The sequence below is a fragment of the Canis lupus genome, chromosome 27 (genome assembly GCF_011100685.1).
Source record: "Canis lupus familiaris isolate Mischka breed German Shepherd chromosome 27, alternate assembly UU_Cfam_GSD_1.0, whole genome shotgun sequence".
In the NCBI taxonomy this organism is placed as follows: Eukaryota; Metazoa; Chordata; class Mammalia; order Carnivora; family Canidae; genus Canis; species Canis lupus.
Window position 1 is genome coordinate 18,457,870 of NC_049248.1, and position 13,560 is coordinate 18,471,429.

The 13,560-nt window shown below is 35.6% G+C and overlaps 1 protein-coding gene across 6 annotated transcripts in view; it reads left to right on the forward strand.

Annotated features, from left to right (window-relative positions):
• AEBP2 (AE binding protein 2) overlaps nucleotides 1-13,560 on the forward strand; it is a 95,398-nt gene that overhangs the window by 26,687 nt on the left and 55,151 nt on the right. For all 6 annotated transcript variants that reach the window (XR_005379920.1, XM_038576966.1, XM_038576965.1 and 3 more), the window contains exon 3: nucleotides 7,485-7,592. Coding sequence is in view for 5 of the 6 variants with exons in the window: in XM_038576966.1 (XP_038432894.1) it covers nucleotides 7,485-7,592 (108 nt within the window). In the remaining variant the exon portion in view is untranslated. The remainder of the gene's footprint in view (nucleotides 1-7,484; nucleotides 7,593-13,560) is intronic.

Sequence of the window (13,560 nt, forward strand, 5' to 3'; positions counted from 1 at the left end):
TGTTTTCAGCCCTTTAAGGATCTGTAGAAAAAAATGGAGGTACAGACTGAATGTATCCTGTAATCACTGCTGCTATGTTTACCTTATAGATATCAAAGAGCTAGGCATGAAGTCTTGGTATTTTTACAATAAGTATAAACTTGCTGATATGAACCTGTCCCCCTCATGTCATTTCTTGCTTTATACTTATTCATAAAATTATTTTATTATGAATAGTAAGATTGTCTAGCTAATTTTAAGATTAATGCTGTTTTGACCACAGAAAGAAGGCCTGATCTTTGAAGGACATTAGTTGCTGAACTACAAATGTTAAAGAATCAGAGGAATGGAGAAAATACATTCAGATTTTTTTTTACATACCAGTCATTGGTATATAGACTAAGCTTTCAGAACGAAAGTATGAATGAAACTCTGAAAACTCTACACGGCTATGTAACAGGAAATCTTGATCTGGTTTTGTGCTTAAAATAGAGTGGGTGTTGTTTGGACATTTTTTTTTTTTAATGGCCTCTTTAAAGAAAATTTTAAAAAAATTGTAAATGTTTTTAAGTGTACAGTTCAGTGGCATTAAGTACATTCACATTGTTGTACAACTATCATCTGTGTCCATCTCTAGAATTTTTTCAATATCTCTAAACTGAAATCTGCCCATTCAACAATAACTTCCTAATTCTCCCCAGCACCTAGTAACCACTATTCTACTTTCTGTTTTCGTAACTTTGACTGTTGTAGATATCTCATATATGTGGAAAACAGCTAATTTCAAGACCATTTTTTAAAGATTTCTTTTATCTCTTCTTCTTAAGATTTCTTCTTATTACTTCTACCCCAAGTGTTAAACTGTCTTGATGGAACAGAAACAAATGAGGAAAATACTGGTACCTCTAGAGGATTTTATGCTTCTTCCTTTTTTTTTTTTTTTTTTTTTTTTTAATTTATGATAGTCACAGAGAGAGAGAGAGAGAGAGAGAGAGAGAGAGAGAGAGAGGCAGAGACATAGGCAGAGGAAGAAGCAGGCTCCAGGCTCCATGCACCGGGAACCTTGATGTGGGATTCGATCCCGGGTCTCCAGGATCACGTCCTGGGCCAAAGGCAGGCGCCAAACCGCTGCGCCACCCAGGGATCCCGGATTTTATGCTTCTTAAAGCATATTATTAAAAGATGACAGTTTTATTGGAGCAGTAAGTTAGTAAGATCTAAATACTATATTAATTCCTGTTCTTATTCTCATCCCACTATGATAGTCACAGTGGGAAAACAAAACCATCATGTAACAGCTTAGAAAAACTTCTTTCCCCCTCTTTAAGCTTTTTATGTTGCCATGTCACATGGACTATAATTACATTTAGAGGCTGAAATTGGATAGGTTACCTTTTTCTGACCTTTTTATGTATTAAAATGGGTAGAATCTTCTATTTCAAAATTTAAACTAACCATTTAAGTACCAATTGTGAATGTAACTTTTACTTTTTTAAAGATTTATTTGGGGGGGGAGGGGCACAGAAAGAGGAAGAGAGTCTCAAGCTGACTCCGTGCTGAGCACAGAGCCTGATGAGGGCCTTGATCTCACCACCCTGAGATCATGACCTGAGCCAAAACCAGGAGTCAGACACTTTTAACCGATTATGCCACCCAGGTACCCCTGAATGTACCTTTTTAAAGAAGACTCCTGAAAGTGTTTTCTACTATTTAAAAATATAAGGAGAAAGAAGCAAAAAAATTTTTTTAACCTTTTTTGTTAGGTATAGTAGAATTGTGTTCTTGGGTCCATACTTGCATGCATGACTGGATTTCAAAACCTAGGCTGAGCTATTTTACTAATCAAATCTCAAATCCCCGTGTCCTCTTAATTTACACTGAGGACTTGGTAGGCAGGAAACTTCGTCTTGTAGGATTTCAGTGGTTCAGTAACAATCCATTAGTGTTCTGTTCTTTCTGTTTTAACTATTTCTCACTTTAAAAACAGTTGTCAGAAAAAAATGTGTTTCTTGATGCAGGAATTATTATTTTTTTTTTTTAAAGATTTTATTTATTTATTCATGATAGTCACACAGAGAGAGACAGAGAGGCAGAGACACAGGCAGAGGGAGAAGCAGGCTCCATGCACCGGGAGCCCGATGTGGGATTCGATCCCGGGTCTCCAGGATCACGCCCCGGGCCAAAGGCAGGCGCCAAACCGCTGCGCCACCCAGGGATCCCTTGATGCAGGAATTATTTTGCACATGTCATTTTATTAAGTTCATTTTTATATATATTCTATGGTGTTTGAGGGCAGAGGGCCCAAGGAAGATTTGGGGAGAGGGCTGATATTCAAAGACTTGAATGAAGTCACTTACTTTTATATGCCATATAAAATGACATTTGTAGACACTCAGGGTTAAATTGGAATGTTACTAGAAAGTGAAATCAGTCTTAGGAGGTCACACTAAGGCTGTTTTGTTTTGTTTTTTAAGATTTTATTCATCTCTTAGCATGAGTGGGGTGAGGAGTAGAGGCAGAAGCAGACTCCCAGCTGAGCAGGGAATCTGATACAGGGCTTGGTCCCAGGACTCCAGGATTATGACCTGAGCCAAAGGCAGACACTTAACTCACTGAGCCACCCAGGTGCCCCTCACATTGAGTTTTGATTGCCTATCTGGTATCTCCTGAACACAACATGAAATTGGTTATATATTTTGTAATAAAGGAGAAATGCTTAATTCATGTAATTTGAGTGTTCTATTAAATATTTTTGTTCTCTGTTTTAGTAAATATGCTTTAACAGAAAATTGAAAATACTCAATGTGACTCAGAATAGTAGGATACAGAATTATAACTGTCATTTTATGTCTTAGAAGAGCAAACTGATTTGAGACAAAATAATTACATATTAAAATGTTTTGTTCAAACATTTTGTAAAAGAGTGAGATGGTTTTTTTTCTAAGAAATATTAAAGCTTAAGGGATCATCCAACACCTTCTTGAATTTAGATGGTGTATCTCTTGCTTTATATAAAATCTTTTTGTATGATTTTAATTCATACAAAAATTCTTTGGTAAAACCAGCCCCTTTCCCCATGCCTACTTGTAAATTATGTTGCCTACTAGCTCTACTTAGAATATACTTGGTGATTTTAATTTACCTTACTACTAACTGAATTTTCCTTATACATACTTAGATTTTGTCAAGTTTGCAGTAGATTTTACAATTTACTTAAAATTTTGTTGGATTCATTTGTATACTTCCAAGAGTGAGATGTTAGTAACTAGATAGGGAGACTTACACTGGCCTTGGTTCCCAGGGTTGTATCAGTCTTTTTCATTTGGGGCATTTTGGAGGACTTCCCTTAAAATAAAATTGACCTATTCTGACAGTAATGAGAAAGGTTTTCTATAGGGCTTCTCGATTGAAAGCCCAAACTTCCTTGTACATTGAAATTTAGACCGCTACATCTTTGTAAGTTAGATTGTTACACATTTAAAGATTCTTTTAATAACTACATCTTCTCTCCTCTCTCTTTTCTTTAAGACAGACGGGCAGAAAAATTTGGTGGCAGTTAATTTTGAGAAGGGACCTCCAATTATTAACATAAACCCAATTTTTCTGTTAAATAGTCCTACTGAGAGAATATATCATCTTGCATTTCATCATATTTTGGAGTTAGCAAATGTGTGCTCACAGTGTTTGATGAAAAAGGAAATAAAGGCTTAGATAAGTATCTTCCATGATTACATCACTGCAAAGTGTGAAAGCTCTGGGTTAGAGTTCAGATCATTTACTTTCGTGCTATTTCTATACTTTTTTTTTAAGGTTTTATTTATTTATGAGAGAGCACATAAGCAGGAGGAGGAGGGAGGATGGAGAGGAAAGTGAGAATCTCTCAAATAGATTCTGCACAGAGCTCTACCCCCAGACTCGATCTTAGCACCCTGAGGTCATGAACAGACACTTAACTGACTAAGCCACCCAGGCACCCCTAATTTTGTTACCTCTAATTACAAATCTAATATAAATCTATCACGAGAGGGTACACTATGAACCTCTGTGCCTCAGCATTCTGATTAGTATTGCTAAAGCTTAATTCATTTTAAGATAATATAGAGGAATGACAGATTTTATTTATTTATTTTATATTTATTCATGAGTGACACAGAGGCAGAAACACAGGCAGAGGGAGAAGCAGGCTCCTTGCAGGGAGCTGGATGTGGGACTCGAGCTCAGAACTCTGGGATCACGCCCTGGCCGAAGGCAGTGCTAAACTGCTGAGCTACACAGACGTCCCGACAGATTTTATTCTTGAATAATTCCTTTCACATTTGGATTGGATTCCAGTGGTGTTTGGTCAGTTTTCAGGGTTAATTTTTATAATGAGACAGTTTCTAAAAATTGGGTATGAAAACAATTTTTCACATATTGTGCCTCTAAAAACTCTCAAGTTTGAAGATGATCCTTTTGCCAGAGTTTGAACTCTTTTTTATCAAGTGTCTTTTTAACATAGATTAGGAAAATAAATTCAGCTTTTAAACAGTTTTGTGGTTTTTGTGGATCCTTGGTGTGGAGTTCTGGTGCCTCTTTTATCCTTGTGCAAGGTTAGTGCTTCCTCTTCCCCTGCCCTTGCCGTTGGGAATTATTTTCCAAATATTTCACTCCATTATAGCTGAACATAGTTAGCTTCAGTCTCTTTACACTTACTTCATTTCCTATAAAATTCATTAGGTTGAAAGTTACGGTTTTTCTTTGAACCTGAAGGTGTTGCTCTAATAGTGTTACTAGACATTATTCCATCTAGAGTCTAGACCGTACCTACTCATAGTGAAGGCTATTATCCAGTGAAATTACAGTGTGCCATTATCTCCATATTCATATTTATTCCTAGGAAAAAAATTAAAAGTCAGAGATTGTTGTTTTCTCTCAAATACAATGGTTGGCTAATGTTAGGTAGGGGCAGTGTTGGAGTATTTACCTTAATTGTTTCTTTGAGAATAATTCACAGATGTTATTTAAGAGTTAAGACAGCTGTGCTCGCTTCGGCAGCACATATACTAAAAAAAGAGTTAAGACAGCAGAACTCTTCACTGTTATAGAAATTATTACATGAATGACGTTAATTTTGTTTCCAGTTACTTTTTAAGGCTTTTTTTTTTTTTTTTAATGTGGTATGGCTTGTTGAGGAAATTTTATTTTTATTTTTTTTAGGAAATTTTAAATCAACCTCTGATTCCCGAGAATTGAATATTTAAGACTCAGAGTCTAGTAGTCTTTTTTTTTTTTTTTTAAGATTTATTTATTTATTCATGATAGAGAGAGAGAGAGGCAGAGACACAGGAGGAGGGAGAAGCAGGCTCCATGCCGGGAGCCCGGTGTGGGACTCGATCCCGGGACTCCAGGATCGCGCCCTGGGCCAAAGGCAGGCGCTAAACCGCTGAGCCACCTGGGGATCCCAGAGTCTAGTAGTCTTGAGTCAGGAAATAGATAGCACTAATCATTTGTATGTGATTTTTAAACATTACTGAACTAATTTCCACAACATAACATGAGTACATGAGTAGTTTTAAGAACTTTCTTTTCTTTTCTTTTTTTTTTTTTTGCATTTATTTTAAAAATAGCTTTTAATTCTGGTAACTTGAGGAATCGTTTTGTAAACATACATTAGGCTCAGGGATTTGAAGTGTGAAGGAGGAAAGGTTATGATTTCTGTATCTGCTTACTAAAAGAAATGAGCTAGTCTGTACAAAAATCAGGATATGTGATAACTCTAAATAGTCGTGTCAAACAGCAATAACAGTATTGCCTTGTTAGACCTGATATAAAATGGTTTTAGTTATCACTAAAAACTCAGTTATTTTTAAGATAGCTGATTTTTCTAGACTTTAAAAAAAACGTTTATTTTTAAAAGATTTTTTTTTCTTTTTCTTTTTTTCTTTTAAAGATTTTATTTATTCATGAGAGACAGAGAGAGAGGGAGGCAGAGACACAGGCAGAGGGAGAAGCAGGCCCCATGCAGGGAGCCTGACCTGGGACTCAATCCCAGGTCCCCAGGATCCTGCGCTGGGCTGAAGGCAGCGCTAAATCACTAAGCCACCCAGGCAGCCCCCCCCCCCCCATATATATATATATATATATATATTTTTTTTTTTTAAGATTTTATTTATTTATTTGAGAAACAGAGAGGCAGAGACACAGGCAGAGGGAGAAGCAGGCTCCATGCAGGGAGCCTGATGTGGGACTCGATCCCGGGACTCCAGGATCACGCCCTGGGCTGAAGGCGGCGCTAAACCCCTGAGCCACCCGGGCTACTGCCCTCGATTTTTTTTTTTTTCCCTTAAAATTTTATTTATTTACTCATGAGAGACACAGAGACGCAGAGACATAGGCAGAGGGAGAAGCAGGCTCCCCCTGGGGAGCCCAATGCGGGACTCAATCCCTGGACCCTGGGATCATGCCCTGAGCTGAAGGCAGATGCTTAGTCACTGAACTACCCAGGCACTCCTCTCCCCCCTCCAAAAAAAAAAGTGTATTTTAAACTCTTTAATGATTGTTTTTCAGTTCTGTGTCCAAGTTCATTCTATTAGATGTGTAGTCTTCAAAGTGTGGCTCTATTTATAATTGCTCTTCCTTAGAAAAGAGCAGAGCCTATTAATGATTCTTTGAAGATTATGATTACAGTGGATTCATACTTTTACTGATGTTGGGGTACAGTTTTCAATGTTCAGTTTGATGGAAATATAATGTTAGAAAATTGGTATTTTATTAGTAAGAAGATGATAAAGATTAGATTGTTAGTTGTTAGATTAGTACTTTCTAATCCCAATCATACTTAATTATGTGAATCCAAGTATGTGGGTCTTTCATGATTATAGAGCAGTTTATGCCCATTTGCTTTTGCGTTTGTTTAATTTAACATTTTGTATTAGATTTTGCTTTATAATGAAGATAAGTGGAAATAATTTTTAATGAATAGAACAATGTAAAAATAAGTATTAGTATGCATGTGAGAATAAGGAATCAAGAGCAGAAAAATTTAATGGTAATTTAATAGCTTTACTCATTTTTTGAAGTTCCATCTTCAATTAATATTTGATTATTTTGATTTATTTTCATTGTTTCTTTATACCCTTATATTTTCCTGGTATTTCTAATTAATAATGCTTGTTCTATTTTTTTTTTTTTTTTTTTAATAATGCTTGTTCTAAAAATAATTATGTATAGTCCTAGCTCTTAGGGATATGTTGTTAATATTTTGTATATTTCCTTCTGAATGACATCTTGGGATTGGTTTGTCGTTCTCATTGAAGGAATTGGACAGTGGCCTTACAGGGAAAGGGTTTAAAACCATATCTCTCATATACCGGAAGTTCAGAAAGTTTAACTATTAAGCCTTTTTGATTGATTCATACATTAATGGTTCTTTTTGTTAAGACTTGCAACATGTTCATTTGAACTTACGAGGAATAAAACTCTGTTGAAATAAGTGATGAAAATTATTATGGCTCTTCTTTTAACAGGTATTTGTTTGCTTATGGAAAGGTTGTAAAGTATATAACACTCCGTCAACCAGTCAGAGTTGGTTACAGAGGCATATGCTGACACATAGTGGAGACAAACCTTTCAAGGTAAGTAAGCATATGTGCGTTATTTGACTTTTGGTTGTATATTTCTTAATGGGCATACTTTTGCCCTTCTAAAAATTTTTTTTATTTTAAGATTTTATTTATTCGAAGGTGAGAGAGAGAGAGAGAGCAGGAGCATGAGTTGGGGGAGGAGCAGAGAGAGAAAGAGGGAGAAGCTGATTCCCTGCTGAACAAGGAACCAGATGCAGGGCTCTTCCTGGGACCCTGGAATCATGACCCCAGCTGAAGGCAGATACTTAACTGACTCAGCCACCCAGGTGCCCCCCCCCACTTCTAAAAATAGTTCAAAAAAAAAAAACTTGTTTTAGCATTCCTGTGGATGCATGGAATTTAAAAAAATAGATGGAGATGAAAATAATACCCAATTTTTAAAATTTGGAAAACAGAAAGAAAACTACTGAGGTGTAGGGTCTTGAAAATAGCTAATGAACAGACTGGTATGAATACATACATGTCTTTAAAATTGGTGGCTTTTAATACCTTGTGCTTTTTTTTTTTCTCACTGCCATAGTTTTCAGCCTTCTTATTAGCAAATAACTGATTATTATACAAAAAAGTGAAATTGTACAATATTGAGGGGTTTGATTGTTTTCACTCAGTTTTGAGGTCATATTACTGAGCTTTGGTAAATTATGTCAAATGATGTGTTCTGAAAAATTGTATAAAGAACAAGTGTCTATAAAAGCTATTTTTCTATTTATCTTCATTAAAAATTAAAATATTTTGGTTTTTAATTATGGAAAGCATATACCATAGAGGTTAAAATTTGTGTTTAGAGGTTTAATAGTAGTTAAACCCATAATCTTCTGGTATGTAAATACTGTGCCAGAAACTTCCCTTGGGTTTCATTAGAGAAGGAGATAATTCTTGTGGAGCTGCTTTTTAAAAATTACCCAGTTTTTTGAAAAGACCATCTTTAACAAGTTAAAAAAAATTTTTACATTGAGATATCTTGCTCCTTTTTTTCTTTCCTTGTTCCTTCTCCAAATACGTAATCACTATTATTAGTTTCTTTTTTTTAAGGTTTTATTTATTTATTCATGAGAGAGACACGGGGGGGTGGGCAAAGACACAGGTAGAGGGAGAAGCAGTCTCCATGCAAGGAGCCCGATGTGGGACTCAAACCCTGGGAATCCGGGATCATCCCTTGAGCCAAAGGCAGACGCTCAACCGCTGAGCCAACCAGGTGTCCCACTATTACTAGTTTCTAGTGAATTCTTCTAGTATTTATGAAAGTATAAGCAAGTAGATCTGTAGTTTCATTCACTTTTCTTACACATAATTCAGTAAACTATATACTCTCAATGCCTTATTTTTTAAATGAGCTTTTTATTTTAAGATTTTATTTATTTATATTAGCATGAGTGTTGGGGAGGGACAGAGGGAGAAGGAGAAGCAGACTCCCTGCTGAACAGGGAACCCAACTCAGGACTTGATCTCAGGACCCCCAGGGTCACAAGCCAAAGGCAGATGCCTAACTGATGCCACCCAGGTGCCCTGAGCTTTTTATTTTAGAGCAGTTTTAGATTTACAATAATATTAGAAAGATTATAGAGGGTTCCCTTACACCCTATACCAACTTTTTCCCACTGTTGACATCTTTGCTGCATGTATGTGTACCTTGCTTTTTAAACTTACTTTATGATGAAGATCTTCTATATTTGATCATAAGAATATTCTTTTAGTTTATTTAGCCAAACTTGTATAGATACTTGGGTTATTTCTAGTCTTTGGCTATTTTAAATTGTACTGCAGTGATAAATCTTTGAACATAATGTCATTTTGTACATGCATAATTATATTTGTAGGAAAAATTCCCAAAAATCATATGAGAGGGTAGATCAAAGGCTATATAATAGAAGTATTGGTGATTTTTTGTTTTGTTTTTTGTTTTTTTAAAGATTTTTATTTGAGAGAGAGTGTAAGCGTGACAGAGACCATGAGTGGGGGAAAGGGGGAGGGTAGAGGGAGAAGCACTTTCCCCACTGAGCAAGGAACCTGATGTGGGACTCTATACCAGGACCCTGGGATCATGACCTGAGCCGAAGGTAGCCGCTTAACTGAGTGGCCATCCAGATGCCTAAGTATTGGTAATTTTGATAAATATTGCCAAATTGCCCTCCATAGGGGTTGTGTCTTCATCATCATTGTTAGAGCATCTGCCTTCTCAATAGCCTTGCTGAGAAGGTGTTATCAAACTTTTGAATTTTTGCCAGTCTAATAGATGAGTTGTATCCTACTGTGTTTTAGTTTGCTTTTCTTTTTGCATCTTTTCATATGCTTAACATTCGGGTTTTTCTTTGTTTTAAATTCTATTTTTTATTTTTAAAAATTTACTTATTTATATTAAGCCAGCTCTGTGCCCAATGTGAGCCTTGAACTCACGACCCTGAGATCAAGATTTGCATGCTATACTGACTGAGTCAGCTAGGTCTCCCTCTTCATTCATTCATTCATTCATTCATTCATTCATACTGTGAAAGTTTTATTTAATCATTAAAGATTTTCTTTATTTATTCATGAGTGACACAGAGAGGCAGAGAGAGAAGCAGGCTCCTTGCAGGGAGCCTGATGTGGGACTCGATCCCAGGACTCCAGGGTCATGCCCTGAGCTGAAGGCAGATGCTCAACCTGGCACCTGGGTGTCCTGGAATACAAATTTTTTCTTTTTAATACAATTTTTTTTAAAGCACATTATTCAGCTGCTATTTAAGTAGTTTTATAAACAGTTTTTAAACTCCCCATCTAAAAAATAAAATAAACTCCCCATCTAAGATGTAGCTGTTTTAAGAATAGTTACCCCCTAGAATTGCACAGTATGTATCCAATAAATGTAAGAGCTTATTGTTGTTAAACTAAGAGAATCATTTACTTTCTCATTGTGTGTATTTCCATTTATTTTTCTTTAGGGCAGCAATTCTGCTGGTTGATTATGATGTGCAGATTCATTTCAAAGCCTGTCAAATGCATTTTTCTCCCAGATCCTCTTTTTGGAAACTGTAGAAGATTCCCATTGGAGAGGGGGAAAGAAATTATCTTTAAAAGACAAAAATTAAGGGGTATGATTTAGTGAGGCATTGTTCTAGAAGTCATAGGAATCCTTGAAATCCAGAAAACATTTATTGATGTCTACAGTACATGGCAGTGTGCTAGGTACTTTGGAAGCAAGGTGAATAAGAAAGCCAGGCCTCAGCTCTTCAGGGAACTTAACATTCTTTAGGTGTGTACAGATCTAAATAGATGTAAGTAATGAAATGTTTTAAATGCTTTAATAGTGACCTATGAAAGGTTTCTGGGAACATGGACTAGGGATAAGTCAAAAGTATATAATGACTGAGAAGGAGTAGTAGGAAGTAAATGGGAGTCAGCTATAGAGAGAAGGTCGTGAGGTGATGATGTTTTAGGGAGTCTTTTAAAAAAATTTTTAGTTGTAATGTACAATAAAGTTTCTAAAGTATGCTTAAGTGTTTAGCAGTTTAAAGATTGTTTCATATGTTTGTATGCAGCTGTGCCATCACCACCCTGATGAAAATATTCTTAATAAAACAGAATTTAATATCCCTTTCCAGTCTATTATCCTGTCCTCTATTCTCCCCTTGCCATATTACAATTTCAGTCATCTTGGCTTAGTTCCAGCTATAGCATTTTATTTAACCTAACTTCTCTTGGCTGTTTACCTATGAATGGAGTTGCTGAGTCATAGAATAGGGCATTTTTTAGCTTTGGAAACTATAAACTCTTACCCAAATTGATTGTATCATTTTATATTCCCACCAGCAGTGAATTAGAATTTAGTTGCTGTATATCTTGGTATTATCAGTCTTTTAATTTTAGCTATTCTAGTAGATTTAGATTTTTAGTGGTATTTCATTTTGGCTTTAATTTTTATTTCCCTGATGAGAAATGAGGTTGAGCTCATTTTCATGTGCTTATGGCTATTTGAATATATATATATATATTGCAGATACTTTCTTCCAGACTCTATGATGTCCCTTTTTTGTTGTTGTTAAGATTTTATTGTTTAAGTAATTTCTACACCTAATGGGCTCAAACTCACAACTCAGAGTTTGAGAGTCACATGCTCCACCAACTAAGTCACCAGGCACTTTTCTGTCTTTGGTTTCCTAATGGGATCTTTTGAATATTTTTAATTTCAGTGAAATCTCATTTATCAACTTTCTTTGATAGTACTTTTTGTATTCTAAGAAGTTTTTGCCTACCCTTAGTATAAGAAGGTGAGGAGTGTCTTATTGAAAACCTAAGTTTTGTCTTATGTTTGTAAGGAGATCATTTCAGGCATATATTTAAATATATTTTGCATACTATAAGGTTTACCAAGGTTTTCAGTAGTTTTTTAGTGTGTTCATAGCGTTCTGCAACCATCACCACTATTTAATTATAGAAATAAGTGCTTCTAAGAGAAAGAAAAGGAGGCATATAAAAGAATGAGTAGGGAGTAGCATTTTTTTTTTTATATGATTTACTTGAGAGAGCAAGAGCATGTGGGGGCAAGGGTGGAAGGAAAGAGAGAGAGAGAATCTCAAGCTGACTCCCCGCTGAGCGTGAAAGGCCCCCCCCCCCCCCACGTTGGGGGATAAATCCCGTGATCCTGAGATCACAATCAGAGCTGAAACCAATTGCCGGCCTCCTAACTGAGCTACCCAGATTCTCCATGAATATATATATCTTGGGTGATACTTTATTGTGGCAATTTGAAAGATTTTTAGAACTATTTCTGTAGATTGGTGAGCTTAGACTGTTTGGAAATTAAATATATAAGCAGTTGATTTCAAAAAGTTTTTTGTATTGGCTGTTCTAGTATTTGTTGTATAATGAACAAGTGAAGGTAGGGGTCAGAAATAGTCATGATTAGCAAAGGCTTTAATAATGCTATTTTGTGCCTTGCAGGTTACCTACATATTTTATTACATTACCTATTTTAACTAATTTAATTCTTAAAGAAGTTCTTTGAAGTAATTACTGTTGTTGCTCTCAGTTTAGATATGAGGAGACCGAGGTAAGAAGAGATGAAATATTTTCTAAGGTTATGGGCAGTTAGTAGCAGATGGAAGGCTTCAGAGGCAGTATAAATTCAGTCTTTGTCCTTAACCACTTGTGCTCTGGTGCCTCTTGATAATTTATAATGTAGAACAGCCCCTGTGCAATATGTATATTGTATATTGTGTCTAGATTACTGTTATTATCTTTTACTATATGTTAGCCTGCAATTTGATTATGCTGTGGAGTTTGCATTGTATTTTTTGGCCTTTTTCATTTTTTTTACAATATTCTTCAAACATTCACTAAAGAGTTCAGTTTTATTCATACCTTAAAAAAATATCAATGTGGCTGCTCTATTGTTGGTGTCTTTGTGTGGATAATTGATAAAATCATCTAGATGAATTTCCTAAAACGTGCACTGTCTTTACTGAAAATATTTGAAGTTGTTAATTCTTCAGGATGAAGTATGAATAAAGAAGAGGGATTGAGAAGAGGGAAAGGAAGGGCTTAGTATAGCACCTAATGTTGCCTAATTATGACAGACTTTGAAATTTCACAGCCAACAAAGTTTTTTCTTAATTTCTAGTAGGGTCTTGATCTTCCTCCACTTGGTCACATGGAAATAAGTATGTTAGAAATGTAATACCTGTTACTATTTTAAGAATTTGAAACTAAAAAGCTTCAAGAAGATAATGGAACTATAACACCTTCAGAAAATCGTTATTCTTCTGTACATATTGGATTTCTTAACATAAGTACAAAATAAATTGAATCATTTTGCACCTAAATGTAGCTTGCTTTTTCAGTTCTATATTGGGCAGTGTTTCATGTCAATAAGCTTATTACTTCTTAATGGTTCTACACTATTCCTTTTTTTTAAATTTTAAACTTTTTTAAAAAAGATTTTATTTATTTATTCATGATAGACTGAGAGAGGGGGGCGGGCAGA